This window comes from Nelumbo nucifera, chromosome 1 (assembly GCF_055504915.1).
Source record: "Nelumbo nucifera cultivar China Antique chromosome 1, China Antique-T2T, whole genome shotgun sequence".
NCBI lineage: Eukaryota > Viridiplantae > Streptophyta > Magnoliopsida > Proteales > Nelumbonaceae > Nelumbo > Nelumbo nucifera.
In genome coordinates this window covers 145,740,320-145,762,166 of record NC_142649.1, presented here as the reverse complement: position 1 = coordinate 145,762,166, position 21,847 = coordinate 145,740,320, and the positions used below count along the sequence as shown (strand labels likewise).

The 21,847-nt window shown below is 40.1% G+C and overlaps 1 protein-coding gene across 2 annotated transcripts in view; it reads left to right on the top strand.

The window, feature by feature from the left end:
- Positions 1–21,847, top strand: part of LOC104588319 (putative phosphoinositide phosphatase SAC9) — a 152,243-nt gene that overhangs the window by 25,998 nt on the left and 104,398 nt on the right. For both annotated transcript variants that reach the window (XM_088894594.1, XM_088894595.1), the window contains exons 7-9: positions 6,798–6,905; positions 7,046–7,216; positions 8,217–8,459. In XM_088894594.1, the coding sequence (XP_088750720.1) occupies positions 6,798–6,905; positions 7,046–7,216; positions 8,217–8,459 (522 nt within the window). The remainder of the gene's footprint in view (positions 1–6,797; positions 6,906–7,045; positions 7,217–8,216; positions 8,460–21,847) is intronic.

The window sequence follows — 21,847 nt, the reverse complement described above, 5'->3', positions numbered from 1 at the left end:
GTCGATGGATCATACTCTTTCATAGCTGGTCAAGGAACTCTCTCTCTTCCTCTTGATCTTACCCTTTCTGATGTCTTTCATGTTCCAAAATTTCCCATTAATTTGTTCTCTGTTAGTAGTGTTACTAATTCCTTGAATTGCTCAGTGAATTTTTTCCCTTCCCATTGTGTGATTCAGGATCTGGCCTCGGGAGGACGATTGGTAGGGGTCATATGGCTGATGGACTTTACATGCTGGAGAATAAGGCTGGTCTTCATGTTACAGAGTCTATGAGTCAGTCCTGTAAGAAAAAGGTCTATTTATGGCATTGTCGTCTTGGTCATTTGTCTTTTGAGTCTTTGAAAGTTGTATTCCCAGAACTGTTTAAGTCAATCTCTGTTTCTGATTTTTCTTGTCAAACGTGTCAGTTAAGTAAGCATTGTAGAATTCATTTTCTTCAAAGAAATAGTAAATCTGAATCTTCGTTTCACATTGTTCATTCTGATGTATGGGGCCCTGTTACTTTACCATCTGAGAGTGGCTACAAGTATTTCATTACCCTCATTGATGATTATTCTAGATATACTTGGGTATACCCGATGCAAACTAGGGAAGAAGTATCAAAAATCATTCAAGATTTCAATCAGACAATGCAAAAGAATTTTTTCATAGTGACCTCACGGAGTTTTTTGCTTCGCATGGTTCCCTTCACCATAGCTCTTGTGCCTGCACACCACAACAAAATGGTGTGGCCGAACGGAAGAACCGACATCTCTTTGAAGTGGCTTGGGGTTTACTTCTTCATATGAATGTTCCCAAACGGTTTTGGCTTGAAGTTGTTCTTTGTTCTACTTATCTTATAAACCGTATGCCCTCTCGTCAGTTAGAGTACAAAGCCCCACACCAACTTCTCTTTCCTAAGGCTCCTCTTCTTTCTATTCCTCCTCGTGTCTTTGGTTGCCGGTGTTTTGTCCAAAATCTGTCTCCCACCCGTGGGAAATTGGATTCTCGTGCTATCCCTTGTATATTTCTTGGTTACTCCTTCACTCAAAAGGGATACCGTTGTTTTGATCTTGTTTCTCGTAAATTCTATGTCTCCATGGATGTTTCTTTCTTTGAAGATGAGCCTTTCTATCCTGTTTCTCCTCAGGGGGAGTGTAGGCATGAGGAGAAACTGGTTCAGCTTCCCTCTCTCCCTGACCCTCCGCCTTTTCGTGTTTTTTCTCGTCGTCGCAAAGGCCAACCAAATTCAAGAGCTATAGAGAATCCGGAAGTTGTTCCTCCAGTGCCACCAGACTCCTCGGGGGAGGATCATACTCACTCAGGTATTTTGGCTTCAAATGATGTCCTTGAATCTATTGAAAATGATTCCTCTACTGCTAATGATCTTGACCGCCCTATTGCTCACAGGAAGGGTGTTAGATTGTGCACCACTAAACATCCCATTTCCAACTTTGTCTCCTATGAGAACATTTCACCCTCATTCTGTGCTTTCCTTACCTCTATTGACAGTGTCCCTATCCTTAAGAATGTGGCAGAAGCTCTTTCAGTTCCTGAGTGGACAAATGCCATGGGGGAAGAAATTAATGCCCTTCACAAAATGGCACATGGGAACTTGTTGATCTTCCTAAGGGAAAGGTTCCAATTGGGTGTTCACAGTCAAGCATAAGGCTGATGGAACAGTGGAAAGGTATAAAGCTCACTTAGTGGCAAAGGGATTTACTCAAGTGTATGGAGTTGATTATGCAGAAACTTTTGCCCCCGTTGCCAAGATGAATTCCATTAGAGTCCTTTTCTCTCTTGCGGCTAATCTGGATTGGGTTTTACACTAGCTTGACATCAAGAATGCATTCTTGAATGGTGACCTTGAAGAGGAAGTGTACATGATTCAACCTCTTGGTTTTCTAGCTCAAGGCAATGAACAGAAAGTGTGCAAGTTGAAGAAGTCCTTATACGGGCTGAAACAATCACCAAGAGCTTGGTTCAGCAGATTCCATGTAGCAGTTCAGCAGAAAGGATACAGGCAATGTCAATCAGATCACATACTGTTTGTGAAAAGAGGAGAAGGTAAAATTGCTGCTCTAATTGTATATGCGGATGACATAATTGTTACTGGTGACTGGGAGGATGAAATTCAGAGATTGAAACTTTTTCTTGCCACTCAGTTTGAAGCGAAGGATCTAGGACCTGCTAGATACTTCCTTGGAATTGAAGTCGCCCGATCAAAGAAGGGTATCTTCATTTCTCAAAGGAAATATGTCCTAGATTTACTTCAGGACACTGGGAAGATGGGGGTGAAGCCAGTTGACTCTCCCATTGGCCCCAACCATAAATTAGGTGACAGTTGTGGTGAACCTCTCAAGGATGTGAAATAGTTTCAGAGGCTCGTAGGGAGATTGTTATACCTTTCTATGACTCGCCCAGACATTGCATATGCTGTTGGTGTCCTCAGTCAATTCATGCATGCTCCTAGGTCTTCCCATCTTGAAGCAGCAGAGAGAATCCTCCGATATCTAAAGAAGTATCCGGGTAGTGGTTTGTTATTTCAAAAGCACGAACATTTGAAAGTTGAAGTTTATACAGATGCAGATTGGGCTGGATCCCAAAGTGACAAAAAGTCTACCAGTGGCTACTGCACCTTTATAGGAGGGAACCTTGTTACATGGAGGAGTAAAAAGCAAAATATGGTGGCTAGATCCAGTGCTGAAGCTGAATATCGTGCTATGGCCCACGGGGTTGCTGAAGGCATGTGGCTAAAGAATTTGTTGGGGGAGTTGGGTTTTCCAGTGGCCAAACCTATAACTCTATTTTGTGATAACAAAGCAGCTATAAGCATTGCTGCCAATCCGGTGCTACATGATAGAACAAAGCACATCGAAGTTGACAAGCATTTTATCAGAGAGAAAGTTATCACAGGCGAAGTGTGTACCCCCTATGTCACTTCTAAGAACTAGCTTGCAAACATCTTTACAAAGGGTTTAAACCTTTCCAGACATCATGATCTTTGTGACAAGTTGGGCATGATTGATATCTATGCTCCAACTTGAGGGGGAGTGTTGACAGTTGTTTGTGTATTCAGGTTTAGTACCACAAGGGTACTGTTGTAATTTCTCTTCTGTTTATATTGTTCGACTAGACTAGTATAAATAATAATTTCTTTCATTCGCCCCCTAAGTTCTGGAGGGCTTTCAGTCACTCGACTCACCTCTCTTCTCTCTTCTCCTCTCCTCTCTTCTCTTGCTCTTGCTCAACACCCATGGTCAAGTAGATAAGAGGCCAGTGGCTTAGTAAAGTATTCTTTCGCATTATCGGATCTGAAGATTTTGATTTTGACCCCAAATTGGGTTAAAATCATCTGATGAAAGATCTGGGTCAGAGCAAGAACCTCATCTCGAGAACGCATAAGGTAAACCCCAGAAAAACGGGTATAGTCATCAACAAACAACAAGAAATATCTGTACCCCCCCATAGAAGGGATGTGATACGGGCCCCAAACATCGGTGTGCACAACATCAAAAGAATTACTACTTCTTTTATTACTCAAGGAATAAGATGTTCTACAATGCTTTGCAAGTTCACAACTCTCACATCTCAAATTTGACATTTGAACAGATTCAAACAAATTAGGAAACAAACTCTTCAAAGACCAAAAGGATAAATGACCTAACCGATTATGCCAAAGCATAACCGGACTAACAGATTAAGAAACAAAAGACTTCCTATCTTCATGATCTTTCCAATGATAACTCTCTCCAAGTAGATAGATCCCATTTGTTTCACGGCCAGTCCCAATCACCTTCCTTGTCTCCAAGTCCTGAAAAATACATTGGCCAAGGAAGAAGGTTACTGAACAATTTTGATGTTTTGTAATACTACTGACTGAAAGCAAGTTAGTATCAAGCTTAGGAAGATGCAAAACTGAAGATAAGGAAATGGTATTAGACAACTTGATGTCTCCCTTGCCAGAAATGGGAACAAGGGAACCATCACCAATGGACACTTTATCTCTACCAGAAGATAAGTGATAGGTAGTGAACAGTGATGGAAAGCTAGTCATATGGTCAGATGCACCTGAGTCTATTACCCAACAATGTTCAGTGTTACCTAGAGCTGAAGCATGGTAAGCTGAGGCCCGAGTACCTGAATGAGCAAAGGCTGATGTGGAAGGAGCTGATGATGACTGAGATGACTGAGCTGAATTCCCAACTTCTTTTTCCAATTGTGTTAGGGCAGCCTGAACAGCAGCTAAGGTGTCTAGAGGCGTTCCTTTTGTGCCCGATGAGGATGCAGAATTGATATTAATAGCCATATGGGCATTACCCCTTTTGTTCCTCAGTTTTGCTGGGACTAGATGAGAGTGCAGCTTCCAACATGTGTCTTTAGTATGCTTAGGTTTCTTGCAATTTTCACACACTAGATCCCGCTTATCTTCCTTCTTTATATCCCTTTCTGTATCACCCCCAGACTTAGGTTTAACTGCTGCCAAGGCTGGTGGGAAGGGCTGATGCTGCATCATAACCTTTCTCCTAGTCTCTTCACTATGCACCAATGTGTAGGCTTGAGATAAGGTCACACTGTCCCTTGTTAGTAGTTGTTGTCTCATAATATCATAGTCAGGATTCAGACCAGATAGGAATTCAAAAACCCTATTAGTTTCAACTTGCTTTCTATGAGTCTGCGCATCCTTTTAACTTTCCCACTCAAGTGTTTCTAGGTGGTCAATTTCATGCCACAAAGATTTCAAAGTAGAGAAGTAAACGGAGACTGGTTTCTCTCCTTGCTTAAGGTTATTAACCTCACACTTCAATTCATAGGCCCTAGCAACATTAAGGGGTTGGGAGTATGTCTCTTTCATGACATCCCAGATTTCCTTGGCTGTTTTTGCCCACAAATAGTTTCGGCTGATATGTGGCTGCATAGAGTTGCACAGCCATGTCATAACCAAATAGTTCTCCTGAACCCATTTGGTATACATTTGGTCCTCCTTAGATGGTTCTTTCACATATCCCAATAGGTAGCTAAGTTTTCCTCTACCCCCAATAGCCATCATGGCCGATTGAGCCCATTCTAAGTAGTTGGATCCATCAAACTTCACAGTTGTAATCTGAAATGCATTCTCAAACATATTACCAGAATTGCTAGTCCCAAAAGCACCTTCCCCCTGATTCTTGAACTCCATTCTTGGTTAAGAATTAGCAATAAAAACTTTTGAAGCTACTGTAATAGAAAACAGCACCTAAACAACTGATAACAGCCGGCCTAGGTCTTCCACAAACAAGGGAAAAAACAGAATTCTGTATGAACCCAGTTCAGATCTGACCTGAAGCCAACGACAGTTCTGAAATTTAGGGTTTTCTCTCAAAACCCTAAAGAGAAAAAAAGGTTTTCTAGCCGCACCTCTCAGAGTAGACCAAGATGGTTCTTTCAAGGTTATTCTCAAGCAAAAACTTACTTTATGAAAGAAAATCTCTGGCCGCCACCTTCTGTCTGATGCACGACCCTAATCTTGGGGATCTGAAGCCTTTTCTAATTCTTCCTGACTACTAGAACTCTCCCAGCCTTCTACAATCTTCTTAGTAGTAGCCGCACACTACCAGTAGCCTCCAAGAATCAGCCGATCCTCCTTCTTAGTCTTCCAGCCCTAGGCAACTCTCATGTGGTTGGCTGGATCAGACTCACATGAGAAACCCTAATCCTTGCTCTAATACCAAGTAGTCGATCAAGACTATAATCAGTCTTGAATTCGAAAGTCAAGGAAAAGATTTCAGAAGCAGAAGCACACGAAGGGTTTTAGAAAAGAGAGAGAGGGTAAATCTTAATGATTTTCCGACCCACTCTTAATATTTATATATGTTGACTAATTGTAAAAGGGCCGAATTGCCCTTATTGCTTACATGGCAAATAAACTAATAATAAAGCTGAAATAACAAGCTGTAACAACAAACTGAAATAACTACCAACTAACACTGACATAACTAACAAAAAATATATGCTATGCTGCCATACGAACACAGTGGGGACCACAGCAGTGGGGTCCACATCAGTGTTCTCTACAGTGGGAAGTAGGGGTCCATTATTCGATCTATGGTTTCATTTTCCATTTGCCAGGCATTTTGGAAAGAGCATAATCAAAGAATGCTAAATTGTGTGGACAGATATTTGGTGGGTAGTGCGTCTTGTCTAGATGTCAACGGCTTTTTGATGGATTGTTCTTTAAGTGAGTTCAAAGGTTTCAGGCATAGAGGTTTTGTTCTTAGTTGGCAAGATGTTCTAATTATAGAGGGTGGTATACAGTTAAGCTTTATTTTGGTTCTGTTCCTTTTTTTTGTGAGTCTTCATGCTTATCTATACATTAATAAAAATTTTAATCATCTAAAAAAATGAGAATGTATACTGATGTATAATGTATACTGCCAATTGGGAGTACATCTCTTCCCCTCAAAACCTCGTTTTTAGCAAGACCATGGGGTATTCCAATAGAGAAGGTACTTCAGTTCTAGTCTCAGCCTAAAACACTTCATGTGAAGCTTAAAGCTTAAATGGCAGAATCAAATTTGGTTCCTGCTTCCAGAGGCTCTTCAATCAGCTATCATAACAAAACTTTCTAAACAATAGTAACTGATACAACAATTGAACTGGTGACTAGCATATTGACTCTGTATTAATACATTGCCTATTACAATTTCTCTCATAAACGAGTTTTCAAAAATTTGGTTATACTTGTGGATTTTTTTATAGCACATAAGAAGTTTCTTGTAGTATCTTTCATTTTACAGACTGCAGATTGATATTTGTTGACTTGATGCTGATTAAGACAGGTATTATCACGGCCACCTGCTTGCTTTCTGAAACCAGTTGTTAATATGTTCTCAAATTTCAATGATGAAAGTGATCTTTTGAGCTTCAAGAGAAAAGATATAATATGGGTACGTGTATTCTTGATTTATATTTGAAAGAGAAAAAGTATCCAACAAAGTGACTGTTTTTGCAATGGTAGAATTCTGTTAATTGGAGTTAACTTTCTTAATATTTTCACTTATTTAAATATTTTTGTTCATTTTCACAGATTTGCCCCCAGTCTACAGATGTTGTTGAACTTTTTATTTACCTCAGTGAGCCTTGCCATGTTTGTCAGCTTCTTCTCACAATTTCACATGGAGCAAATGATACAACTTTTCCAGCAACTGTAGATGTTAGGACAGGACGCAATCTAGATGGACTTAAAATTGTCCTTGAGGTCTGTCATCTGTGTGATTATTTCCAGTTTCCCATGTATCTTCTGAACTTCTTAATTGAGAGAGACATCTGTTCTGCATCCTTGAACACTGAATTCATTTTCTTATTTGACAAAGAAGGGGCTTATTTATTCTACCTAGAACAAGATAAGAACTACTACCATATATCTCTGGGTTTGATTTATCTTGGGGTCTCTAACCTGAAGGGACTGTCTCTGTCAACACTATGATGTATAATGAGATTTCACATCTTGGTGATATATTTTCTTACAGGACAATAAATTTCTATGAGAATTGTACTTTTCCTTTTGCGACTGATAAGAATCGTTGAACTAATTACAAAATGGATGTAGTTTATATTTGAGTAGGGATAACACTGAGAAGAAAAACACAAAAGCAACATGCACATGTCAATAACTTCCAAAACAGATCACCTATAATCCAAAATGGCCTTTGATTCAAATAAAGCAGGTTATTTAAATTGGAGGACTAGTCCAACAAATAAGTGCCAATTTTATGCAGAAATCCTTGGAAGGGCTTGGTCAAATCTTGAAAATAATCAGTGTTTTGGTGAAGTTGCTATTAGTAAGATTTCAGATCTGTCATGTTGGATGGAAATGGTATCCTAGAGCAAAAATAATGAGATTAACCAAGTGAGAATGGATTGACAATTGGATACTACTATGTGTCTACGTACACATAGGGAGGCATATGAAATGGTGTATTTTAGCAGAAACAGACATAAGTAGACAGTTGTTACATATGGGGAACTCTCTTTCCTAGCTTTGTTCTTACCGTTTTACTTCCCATAGTTATTGTTAAGAATCTTATTTTCTCTAATAACATACTCTTATCTTAATATGCAATGCAATTACTTAGGTGTTGATAGTATTGATAAAAATTTAATTTTGGGTCATTATGTACTTAATGAGACAGTAAAACTTAATGCCAATTCCTCTCTTAGTTTCAATTGTTTAATAATTAATTCCTCTTTGTATGCAGGGTGCTTCTGTACCAAAGTGCTTAAATGGTACAAATATGTTTATTCCTTTAGCAGGTCCAGTTAGCTCTGAGGATATGGCTGTCACTGGGGCAGGTGTACGCCTTAATGCTCGAGATGCATCTAGGTTTTCATTATTGTATGATTTTGAGGAACTGGAGGGAGAACTGGACTTTCTTACCCGTGTTGTCGCACTTACATTTTATCCTGCTGTTCGTGGAAAAACCCCTGTAACCCTTGGTGAGGTACAAAGCTTCTTTTAGAATATTCCAATTGGGAAACATCTCATGTAAACTGTTCAAAAGATTATTGAACACTGTTAGGACCCAGATTAGGCCTACTCCAGTACAGGCTGTTATGATAAGCCCAATGTGTGTTATCCCAGGCCTAACCAAGCAGATCCCACCCATTAAGCATGTTTTCCTCAGGGGACCATGCCAGATTATTAGTTACAATTAACTGTAGCCATTGTACTTGAGCTATCTGATGTAATGATATATAAAGAAAATAATAAGAAGGGCTGGGGGTGAGAATTTCACTTCAGTTCATCTTCTTCCTTCTTTCTTTTCCCTCCATAGGAAGCTCGGATCCCTTGCAGTAGCTGTGTTAGGCCAAGAAACAAACACTTCAAAAAAGGTTCTTAATTAATAATAGTTACTACTAAAACTCAGGGAACAGAAGGGAGGTAGTAAGGAACCCTAGATCCACCTACACCAGAACATGCTCTTGGGTAAGGGAATTTTCCAAAAACCACTTACAATGTGACCACAGCAGGATATTGCTAGATCCCTCCCTATGATTGAGAAGAACATTTAGGTCTATTGACATTGAAGTATCGATATTAGAACTTCTGGAGACCTCCACAAAACATGTTGAACTATTCTAGCATGGATCGCTAGGGACAGAAGGATTTCATCTTAAAAAAAAAATTGAAAATCAATCTGAACTCTTGTAACCAAAATTAATGATTTTTGTGCAAGCCCCATATGCTGCATGTATTTTTGCCATAACTCAAATCATATCAAATTTGCATTATTTTGTACTGGTAAAAAATTGTATGATGTTGTGCTTGTTGGATAGGTAATTGAAAAGCTTTTTAAGATATTGTGACTAAGGTAATGAACTAAATATGGACATCAGTAGTGTGATAGAATTGAATCTTCAACTTTTGACTAGCATGATCAAGAAAGTTAGTGAAAGGATTTCAAAGCACATACTTACTGGAGGAGTTTTGGATGATATGAGCCCGGGTATAATGGAATATATAAAGAGGAATTTTATTGTCAACTCATGAAGTTGAGAACGAAAGTTAAAATGCCTGTTTATTTGCATCATTATATGAGGATTTAAAGGTATATGGATACTGAAGAATTTTATGTAGTGAACTCTTGAAATCAGATGAAACGAGGTATGGATAATGATGGTCTAAAAATGATGATGATGATTAGGCAATTGTAACTTTATTTTAACTCTTATCTTCACCTTTTGTGTAATCAACTTCTCTTCTTCTGAGTCCAAAATTGTCTTCCTTCAGTTTCCACTTCCTATGGTAATGGTGCATTTGGATACTATTAATATGGATAACTGGATAAGGGCTTCCTGTCATTATATTAGAACAAATTTATTTAGCTTTCCCTAGATTTCTTTTTTCTACTGTGTCCTCCAAATTGCTGACTGACAATTTTAGGATAATGCTGCTTTTTCCAGTGATGATAATGTCTAGGCATTGAATTGTGTTTTCCTATACTAAATTAAAAAAATGCCCTTTTTCTTCATCCAAAGTAAAGGTCACACTTGGCAATTGCATGGCTGGAAAATTTTGTGTTGTGGGCAGAAAGAATAGTAAAAAAGAAAAAAAATGCTACGTAAGTTTGACAACACACATTACTCCATTGTTTTTCCAAAGCCAAAAAGCCTGGTGTTGGGCCAAAATAAACAAGACCATTACCCAGTGTTGGTCCCAGATATCTAGGGTCTTGGGAGGAGTGGACTGGATACTGCTCTAATCTTTGGCATTTTTTTTTGCACACAAAATGGTTGCTCTCAGGCTCGAACCCGCATTCTCATGCTTGACAGCCCGAGATTTTAGTTAGCATTACACCATGTAATGGTCCCTTGGAGTTGGGCCAAAATCCAGAAGCAGAAAATATAAGCTTCAGTTGTAAAAAGTAACAAAAAAAATCTACTTGTTTACATGGTAAACCAAAGTAACCTTATGCAGAAATGCTACTCTTGTTTGCTCTTCACAAAAGACAAAAATCTAAATGCAGCCTAAATTCATCATGTTTTATCTATTCTTGCTATTATTTGAAGGATGAAGAGTTTCTGTTCTTTTCTTCCCACAAGCAGAGTATAAGAACTGTTAAGAAAGAAAATAATGGTGATAGCCCGTAGAATGTTTTCAGGTAATACCTATGATATTATATCTTATGTATCCATCATGGATCCCGAGGGTGGTATCCTTGATGGGAAATGCTGTTTGAAGTGAATCCCTCTCTTCTCAACCTTTCATCCTTTAATAATGAGCCAATGTTTAAGTTTTTTATATTCCTTCCTCTCCTTCGAATGGGCTTAATTGGAATTTGGGCTTCTAAAGGGGAATTTGGGATTCTGAATTCACTAATATTATTGTTGGAAAATGTGGGGTTACTGGTTCAGATCTGAAAATAGAATTGTATATATTCCTAGGATTGTGGAAGGATTGATTTAGAAAGTTTTTTCTTTCTATTTCTTTCTTTCTATTTTTGTACTTTCTATTTTCTCTTCTTTCTATTTTTTCTTCTTTCTATTTTCTTTTCTTTCTATTTTTCTTTCTTTCTATTTATTGCAGCAGCTTACTGTATACATATGCCCATTGGCAATAAAATGTAACGAATCAGTATTCTACCATTCCAAAACATGGTATCAGAGCTCTAGGTTTGTCAACCTTGAGATTTTTTCGGCCTTCATTGCCAGTTTTTTGTGTTTTTCTCTTCTGGTCTTCAGTGTTGATCTGTAACCAGAAGTGTTCCTTTATTCTCCTTTCCTGCTGGCCTTATTTTTCCTCTATTAACAATGTCCGACATGACTGCAACAAGTGCTCCTGTCCAAACCGATGAAGGAGCAACAAATTCTCATCCTCACACTGGTGATTTGCAGAATTTTTAGGCAACATATAGACTGAATGGCCAGAATTACTTGAAGTGGTCACAACTAGTGCGTACCTATTTGAAGGGAAAAGGAAAAATTAGTCACCTCCTTAGAACAGGACCAAGGTTGGGCGAGCCAAATTTTGATTCTTGGGACGAAGAGGACTCCATGATTATGTCATGGTTGTGGAGTTCAATGACACCCGAGATCAGTGATACTTGTATGTTTCTTCCCTCTGCAAAGGCTATTTGGGATGCTGTTCGACAAACCTATTCCAAAGCCCATGACGCTGCTCGTGTCTATGAGGTCAAAGTGAAGACTGTGGCGGCCAAACCAGGGAGCAGGAGTGTTACAGAGTATGCAAATCTGCTGCAAAATTTATGGCATGAGCTTGATCATTATCGGGTTCTTGAGACAAAGTGCGCAGATGATGCTGTGATCTTGAAGAATTTTATTGAAAGAGATAGGGTGTATGATTTTTTGGTCGGACTGAATGCTGAATTTGATCAGGTCCGAATACAAATTCTTGGCAAAGAAGAAGTGCCTCCATTGAATGAAGTCATAGCCCTTGTCAGAGCTGAGGAAAGCCGTCGTGGAATCATGCTTGAGCCTAAAGATCCTGAAGGCTCAGCCATGGTGGCAAGGGGAGGAAGTTATAGTGGTTCAAAGGGTGAGAACAATCACAACTTGGCTCGTGACACAACCACTCGTGACTCTAACGATAACCTCTGGTGCACCTATTGCAAGAAGCCCAGACACACGAAAGATCGATGCTAGAAACTTCATGGGAAACCTCCCACATCCAGCAAGGAATGGGGAAATCGAGGAGTTTCAAAAGGAGTTCAACAGGCCCATAATGTCTCCACAACCCTGTAGCAAGAACACTCAAGTCAGGGACCATTTAATGATGAAGAAATTGAAAGGCTAAGGTGCTTCCTGAAATCCTTGAAACCAGGAAGTGGTTCTACCTCTCTTGCTCTCTCAGGTGAGTCTTTATCTCTAGGATTACATGCCTCGGCTAGTGTTTTTCCATGGATTCTTGATTCTGGAGCTACTAACCACATGACACCCTCTTCACTACATTTTCTCACCTATACACCCTGTCCTACTAATAGAAAAATTTCTGTTGTTGATGGTTCTTTCACCACAGTGGCAGGGATTGGGAATATTCAAATTACTCCATCCCTATTACTTAAAAATGTGCTTCATGTTCCTAAGTTATCCACTAACCTTATCTCTATACATAAACTCACCCAGGATGTGTACTGGAATGTTGTGTTCTTCCCTTCTTACTGTGTATTTCAGGACTAGGTTTCGGGGAAGAAGATTGGACTTGCTAAGGAAAGAGATGGACTCTACTACCTTGAAGCAACCAGCAAATCATCTCACACTATTATGCATGTCACACACGAGTCATTCTTATCTACCTCCAATAAAGATTTAATTTGGCATCATCATTTCCGTTTTGGTCATCCTTCATTTCCTATTTTAAAAACAATGCTTTCTTCCTTGTTTAAAGGAATTGATGTTGAAACCTTTCATTGTGATGTTTGTGAACTTGCTAAGCACAAAAGGGTTTCTTTCCCAATCAGCAATAAAAGATCTTCAACTCCTTTTTATTTGATTCATTCGGATATATGGGGCCCTTCTCAAATTCCCAACATTACTGGTTCAAGATGGTTCGTCACCTTTATTGATGATTGCACTAGGGTCACATGGATTTTTCTTCTTAAGTCTAAATCTGATGTGGGTACGATTCTTCCCAACTTTTATAACATGGTCCAAACTTAGTTTGGTGTGAGAATTAAAAGGTTTCGATCTGATAATGCTACAGATTATTTTAATCAGAATTTGTCCCCATTTTTTCAGAAAGAAGGCATTGTGCATGAATCCTCCTGTGTTAACACTCCCCAACAGAATGGGGTAGTTGAGAGAAAAAATGGCCATCTTTTGCAAACCACCCGAGCCTTTCTCTTTCAAAATCAGGTGCCAAAACAATATTGGGGGGAAGTTGTCCTTACTGCTACCTACACCATAAATAGACTACCATCTAAAGTCCTTGACATCCGAAGCCCAATACAAGTCCTTTCTCAATTTTACCCTGATATTCGAGCCTCAAATAATCTCACACCAAGAATTTTTGGCTGCACTGCCTTTGTTCATGTCCATAATAAGGGAAAATTAGACCCACGAGCAATCAGGTGTGTCTTCTTGGGATATTCCCCAACTCAAAAAGGTTATAAATGTTATCATCCAGCCACCAGAAAATTCTACACCTCCATCAATGTCACATTTGAGGAAGGAAAATCTTTTTTCACTCAACCTTATCTTCAGGGATAGCCCTCATTAATGGAAGATAAGGCCTCGGATCTACTCTCCCTAGATGTATTACCCTCCTCTCAGACATTCAATCGTCAACAATCACATCCCTCTGAGTCACATTCCTCTGAGCCCCACATTCCCGAGTCTCAACAAGAGTCAAACAACCCGACCATTGAACCAAATTCAGACACTGTTAACCCCACGAATGATGTGCATGATAATGTGAGATATATGCAGGTTTACTCTAGGAGGAAAAATCCAGATCCTCAACCTGTGCAAGTCCAAGATTCAACTCCTAATCCTAGAATTGAGGGATGCTTAGATCCTGAACCTACACCTTCACAGTCTGAGTATGAGTATGACCTACCTATTGCACTGAGAAAAGGAACCAGAGAATGTACCAAATGCCCATTGTACCCTTTAGCCAAATATGTATCATTCCAAAGATTCTCTAAATCCCATAAAAGTTTTCTAGCCAGCCTTAACACCATTCCAATTCCTAATACTCTAGCCGAGGCACTTTCTAATAAGGAGTGGAGAAAAGCCATGAGAGTGGAAATGGAGGCATTAGAAAAAAACAACACATGGGAAGTTGTGGATCTACCAAGAAACAAGAAGACGGTAGGTTGTAAATGGGTGTTCACAATTAAGTACAAATCTGATGGGTCATTAGAAAGGTACAAAGCATGCCTGGTAGCCAAGGGATATACACAGACCTATGGGGTAGATTATCAGGAGACTTTTTCCCCAGTAGCTAAAATGAATACAGTAAGGGTGTTACTGTCGTTGGCTGCTAACTATAATTGGAATTTGCAACAGTTTGATGTAAAAAATGCGTTTCTCCATGGTGATCTAGAAGAGGAGATATACATGGACATTCCACCGGGTTTTGGAGAAGGCATTGAAGGGAACAAAGTTTGTCAGTTGAAGAAAGCACTATACGGTCTCAAACAATCTCCGAGAGCATGGTTTGGAAGGTTTATGTAGGTAATGCTGAGTACAGGTTACAAGCAAAGTCAAGGTGACCACACATTGTTTATCAAACACACAGCCTCAGGGGGAGTTACTGCACTATTAGTCTTTGTGGATGATATAATCGTTACTGGGAATGATAAAAAGGAGAAGGAAGCATTGAAAAACTGCCTTGCCAGAGAATTTGAGATAAAAGACTTGGGGAGACTAAAGTATTTTCTCGGAATTGAAGTTGCACATTCTAAACAAGGCATCTTTATCTCTCAACAAAAGTATGTTGTTGATCTTTTGAGAGAAACAGGAAATATGGCATGTAAACTAGCTTCCACGCCTATAGATCCCAATTATAAACTTGGAGAAGCCAACGAGAATGCAAGTGTAGACAAGGAGATGTTCCAAAGACTAGTTGGAAAACTCATTTATCTTGCACATACACGACCGGATATTGCATATACTGTAAGTGTAATAAGTCAGTTTATGCATAATCCTAAAGAAGTTCATCTACAGGCTGCTCATCGAATTCTGCACTATTTGAAAGCCAATCTAGGAAAAGGAATTTTATTCAGAAGAAATGGAGGACTGACTCTTGAAGCATATACAGATGCCGATTATGCAGGATCTCCAGTAGATAGACGGTCCACTTCTGGTTACTGTACCTTCTTAGGAGGAAACTTAGTCACTTGGAAGAGTAAGAAGCAAAATGTAGTGGCTCGGTCAAGTGCAGAGGCAAAATTCAGGGCTATGGCACAAGGAGTGTGTGAATTACTCTGGTTGAAGATAATTTTAGAAGACCTGAAGATTCCACGAGAAGAGCCTATGAAACTATATTGTGACAACAAGTCAGCCATCAATATTGCTCACAATCCTATTCAACATGACTGGACGAAGCACATCGAAATTGACCGACACTTTATAAAAGAGAAACTGGACAACAAGTTGATTTGCACTCCCTATGTGTCTACAAAAGGACAACTGGCCGATGTACTTACTAAAGGGCTCAATAGTACAGACTTTCGGAGAATTATAGCCAAGCTGGGAATGGAGGATCTCTATTCACCAGCTTGAGGGGGAGTGTTGGAAAACGTGGGGTTATTGGTTCAGATCTGAAAATAGAATTGTATATATTCCTAGGATTGTGGAAGGATTGATTTAGAAAGTTTTTTCTTTCTATTTCTTTCTTTCTATTTTTGTACTTTCTATTTTCTCTTCTTTCTATTTTTTCTTCTTTCTATTTTCTTTTCTTTCTATTTTTCTTTCTTTCTATTTTTCTTTCTTTCTATTTATTGCAGCAGCTTACTGTATAAATATGCCCATTGGCAATAAGAATGCAACGAATCAGTATTCTACCATTCCAAAACAATTATCAATTTGTTGAATGTTTAGGAGAAGTTTTTTTTTTTTTTTTTTTTGGTATCCCTCAAAGCAGGACAAGAAGGGTATGGATTCCTAGTCCAATTGGTTTCTTTTCTTGTGCCTCCTTCCATGTTTTATCCCTCCCTCCTCTTCCTGCTCTGCCATTTACTGTTAAAGAAGTGTCGTGTAAGCCTATTCCACTCAGAGTTCAGGCTTTCTGTTGGGATGAGGTTCATAAGAGCATTAGCACATTATATATACTACAAAAAAGAAGACCCTACTGGTTCTTATCCTCTAATTGGTGTGTTTCGTGTAATGCTTGTGATGAAACAAACTTTCATTTACTAATCTCCTGTCCATTTGTTGTTAGTATTTTGGAATGGTTTCTTTCTTTGTTTTTTAGCAGGTTGGCTCCTCCAGCTAGTGTGGCAGGTTTGTTCTCTCCAGAAACATTGATGCAAAGTAGGAGAAGAGCACTGTGAAGGTGTACCAGGGCAGAAATTTTATGAACTATTTGAGAAGAAAGGAATGCAAGGTTATTTAAAGAACAAAGAAGATCTAAGGGAGGAAGTAATTGAATGTATTAAGATTAGAGTATGTTTCGACTGCTCCTACAGTAGTCCGAAGAGGAAGAGGAGAAGAAGAAGAAGAAGAAGAAGAAGAAGAAGAAGAAGAAGAGGAAGAGAAGAAGAAGGGTCTGTCTAAAATCTGATGGTTAACCCATCCAGTCGACCCCCTTAATCTATATTAGATTCTAATCATGTTTACAAAGACAGAAATGCCCTTACTTAAGTGTGGGGCAGAGTAACTCTAATAACACAGCCACATAAGCAAGTTACTTAATAAACAGAAGAAGACTAAACTACCCCTATTCGGCACATCTTAACACTCCCCCTCAAGCTGGAGAATATATGTCATATAATCCCAGCTTGTTACATAGATAGTTCACTTTCCATGAGCTTAGAGCTTTTGTAAACAAATCTGCCCACTAATCATTGGAGCCCACATGTTCTGTATTTATCTCTCCGGCAAGAACCTTCTCTCTCACAAAGTGGCAATCAACCTCTATGTGCTTTGTTCTCTCATGAAAGACAGGATTGGAAGAGATATGGAGTGCAGCTTGGTTGTCACAGTACAATTTCATAGGTTTATCCATGTGAAACCCAATTTCTTGTAGAAGATTCCTCAGCCACACTAATTCACAGGTAGTGTGAGCCATGGCCCTATATTCGGCTTCAGCACTGCTTCTGGCTACAACCGTCTGCTTTTTACTCTTCCATGTCACAAGGTTTCCTCCCAGAAATGTGCAATAGCCTGTAGTAGATCTTCTGTCACTCATTGAGCCTGCCCAGTCTGCATCTGTATACCCAACTACTTCAAGTTTTCCTCCTGGTTTATACAATAGCCCACGGCCTGGAGCTCCTTTCAGATACCTCACAATTCTAAGGACTGCATCCCAGTGAGGTATACGAGGGTTCTGCATGAATTGGCTCACCACACTGACTGCAAAGGAGATGTCGGGTCTCGTGATAGTCAGATAGTTCAGCTTTCCCACTAGTCGTCTATACCTTCCAGGATCTTCAAATACTTCTCCTATATCACTGCTCAACTTAACATTTGGTTCCATAGGGGTCTCAGCCGGTTTTGCACCTAACAGTCCTGTTTCTTCCAATAGATCAAGGACATATTTCCTTTGACACAGATTCACACCTTGTTTTGACTTGGCAACCTCTATTCCCAAGAAATACTTTAATGTTCCAAGGTCCTTTGTTTGAAAATGATTTTGCAGAAATGCCTTTAGTTTGCCAATCCCCAATTTATCACTACCAGTGATGACAATATCATCCACATAGACCACTAATAAAATCTTCCCAGCTTCTGAGTCATAGCTGAACACTGAGTGATCAACCTGGCATTGCTTCATTCCAAAACTCTTCACCACTTCACTGAACTTCCCAAACCAAGCACGTGGAGATTGCTTCAACCCATTAATTGCTTTCTTCAGCTTGCACACCTTACCACCCTCCCCCTGAGCAACAAACCCAGGTGGTTGCTCCATATATACTTCCTCCACTAGATCACCATGGAGGAAGGCATTCTTTATGTCAAGTTGAAGGAGAGGCCAATCATACATAACTGCCAAAGAAGTTAGGACACGAATGGAACCAATTTTAGCCACCGGAGAGAATGTCTCCATGTAGTCCACACCATACAACTGTGAGTAACCTTTAGCAACAAGTCTGGCCTTCAGACGCTCCACACTACCATCTGGCAAGTATTTCACAGTATACACCCATTTACAGCCCACAGCATGCTTCCCAAGTGGGAGAGTAGTGAGTTCCCACGTTTGAGTATGTTGAAGAGCAGAAAGTTCCTCCTCCATTGCCCGCCGCCATCCAGGTGAACTAAGAGCTTCTTGAACATTGTTAGGTATGGAAATAGAAGACAAAAGTGAAACAAACTGGCGATGTGAGGTAGAAAGACGAGATAATGAAACAAAATTGGAAATGGGATGGAGTGTAGAACTACGTTTACCTTTCCGTAAGGCAATGGGTAGGTCAAGATCTGAAGGTTCAGCAATAAGAGCCATGAGAGGATCCGCAGACGAGGTAGAAGTAGGAGGAGGGGCCGGTGTCGTTCGACGTGTATACACTTGTCGGATCGGTGGTCGTTCAGTGGTGACCTGCACTGGATGAGGAGATGAGTCTACTCCAACAACAGCCTCTGGAACTGAATCACTGACAGGAAGAGGAAGAGGAGGTAAGGGTGAGGACAAGGGTGCTTCAAGATGGGAGAAGAAGGGAACAGACTCAAAAAAGGTGACATCAGGGCAGACATAGCACTTTCGGGCAATGGGATTATAACACTTGTACCCTTTTTGAGTACGAGAGTAGCCAAGGAAGACACATTTAATTGAGCGTGCATCTAGCTTGTCTATTCCAGGACTCAGATTATGAACAAAGCACACACAACCAAAGACACGAGGAGTTAATGGAAACGGAGATAAAGTGGGAAACAAGATGGAGAAGGGGGACCGACCATGAAGAATAAAAGAGGGTATCCGATTAATGAGAAAACATGCAGTGAGTACAGCATCACTCCAAAACCGTTTAGGAACATTCATGTGGTGAAGCATAGACCGAGCAATTTCAAGAAGATGACGATTCTTCCGTTCAGCCACCCCATTTTGTTGAGGGGTGAAAGCACATGATGTCTGATGAATAATGCCATGCTGTTCTAAATACTGTTGAAATGCAGTAAGAAAATATTCACGACCATTATCTGAACGGAGAACTTTGATTGGAACACCAAATTGTGTACGTATTTCAGCATGAAATTTTTGAAAAATGGAAAATAATTCACTTCTTTCTTTCATTAAGTAAATCCATGTCATTCTTGATCAATCATCAATAAAGGAGACAAAATACTTGTACCCATTGTAAGACTCAATTTTGATTGGACCCCAAACATCTGAATGAACCAAAGAAAAAGGACTTAACATGCGACTCTCAACTCTTGGACTAAAGGACACACGACGGTGTTTACCAAACTGACATGACTCACATTGTAAAACTGACAACTGACTCAATGATGGAACCAACATCTTGAGAACCTTGAGAGATGGATGTCCCAGTCGGCAATGCCATTGTAGAGGAGTAAGGGAGGTCTGAAGTGCAATTGAAGATCCATCGCCGTCAAGGTAATACAATCCACCAGCTTCATGCCCTCCACCAATCTTCTTCCCCGTCTTGAGATCCTGAAAAACACAAGTGGAAGGAAAGAAGGTAACAGAACAGTTAAGAGCTTTGGTTATTTTACTAACAGACATAAGATTGAATGGAAACTTAGGTACATATAAAACAGATGATAAGGGGACAGAAACCAAGTCAACATTACCAACACCACAAATGGGAGATGAGGACCCATTGGCAAGTGTAACAGTTTGTGATGTGGAGGTTTCAGAAAGAGAAGAGAACACACCTGGAGTCCCGGTCATATGATCTGAGGCTCCAGAGTCAATAATCCAGGAAGGAGTTTTAGATGACATGCAAGCAATACCTGATTGGGCATATGTGGTAGTGGTATGCTGTGAAGTAGTTTGAAGGAACCGTTCATACTCATCACGCGGAACACTCACCATCTCCCTCCCAGAAGTAGATGTAGATGTGGGAGGTGTTCGGTCTGCCAGTTTACTGTCACTAATAGCAACCTCGCCTGCTACAGCATGATTAGCCCATTTAGAGGGAGGGCCATGTAGGTCATAACAGAAATTCACTGTGTGTCCATCCCTACCACAATGAGTACATTTCCTTGTAGAGTTATTTTTTCCTCTACCACGGCCTCCCCCTGAATCACGGCCACCCCGACCAATCATGGAATTGCCACGGCCCCCTCTGGAATGACCTCCTCCTCTTGTACTATGTCCACCACCTCTAGCTGTCACAAGTGCTGATCTATCATACTGTGTGGGGTTCTCTGTCTGGCCCAAAGAAATTCTATGAAGTCTTGAGAATACTTCCTCAAGTGTAGGAAGAGTAGAGCCCCCCAATATTTGAGCTCTAACTGGTTCATATTCTGACTTCAGCCCCACTAAAAATCTTGTAACATCAAGTTGCTCCTTTTGCTGTTGCTGAACTTGAATATCTGGAGTAAGGGGATGATAGACATTGAGTTCATTCCTTATATTCTTCATACAGGCATAGTACTCTTCTAGTGTTTTGGTTCCTTGTTGTAGATCAAAGTACTCCTGATACAGCTGATATACTCTTGTTGTGTTGTCTTGTCCAGAATATAGCTTCTTAGCATGCTCCCATATATCCTTAGCCGTATCAAGGAACATGAAGTTGGCACTGATTTTGGGTTCCATACTATTCCACAGCCAAGTCATGATCTGAGCATCTTCTTGTTCCCAATCATCAAACCCTGGAGAGTCAACCGGTGGCTTCTCATCTCTTACATGCTTTACTTTCTTCTTTGCCTTGAGAAAAACTTCCACTGATTTAGCCCATAGAACATAGTTCTCTCCATTTAGCTTAATTGAGGTCATTTGTACCCCTAGGTAGTCGGAGGAAATTACTACACTAGGTTTCTGATCATTGTAACCAGCTCCTATTGTTGCCATTGTACTCTTTCACAATTGTCTCTAACTTTACTTCTCAGCTACAAGCTGATTGATGTTGTTCACAGTTTGATATTTCAGCACCTATTGCAGTCTCTAAACACCACAGTGGAAGCACACACTTGTTCTTATTCACACTACCGCTGACTTCACACACTTACGTCCCACATAAGCATCAGTTTACCATTCACTAATCAGAAGTAGAGGCCCTCTTACAACCACTCAAGCACCATAACACAGCCAAATCTGCTGCACCCAGTTCAGACTTGTTTAACACACTTAAGAGGGCATTACACAACCACAAGGAGTTCGGCAAGGTCACTGCATTCTACCTTACACCACTCAGCTACTTACAGCAGCCCTAACACCATTCAACAACTTACAGCAGCCCTACACCATTCGGCTACTGCACACACAGCCCTTCCTAGGGCAACAATGAACCTAGTTCTTTAGGTTCTACTCAATACTAACAGCTTCTTGTAGGGTTTCTACCCAGAAATATAAGTGACACTAGAAGAAGAGAGAACCGACCTTCCTTTGAGAATATCAATCAATCATTCACTGCTGAGTCACTTTCCTTGTTGAAGAGGGTTATGCGCAGCAGAGAGACAAGCTGTAATGTTTCTGACCTAGGGCGAACCAGTCCTCTCCATCGACTGACCAGAAACGAAGGTGAAGAGTCACGAACAATGCTGAGGTGCTTTACCAACTGACTTAGATCAGGAACCTTGCTCTGAT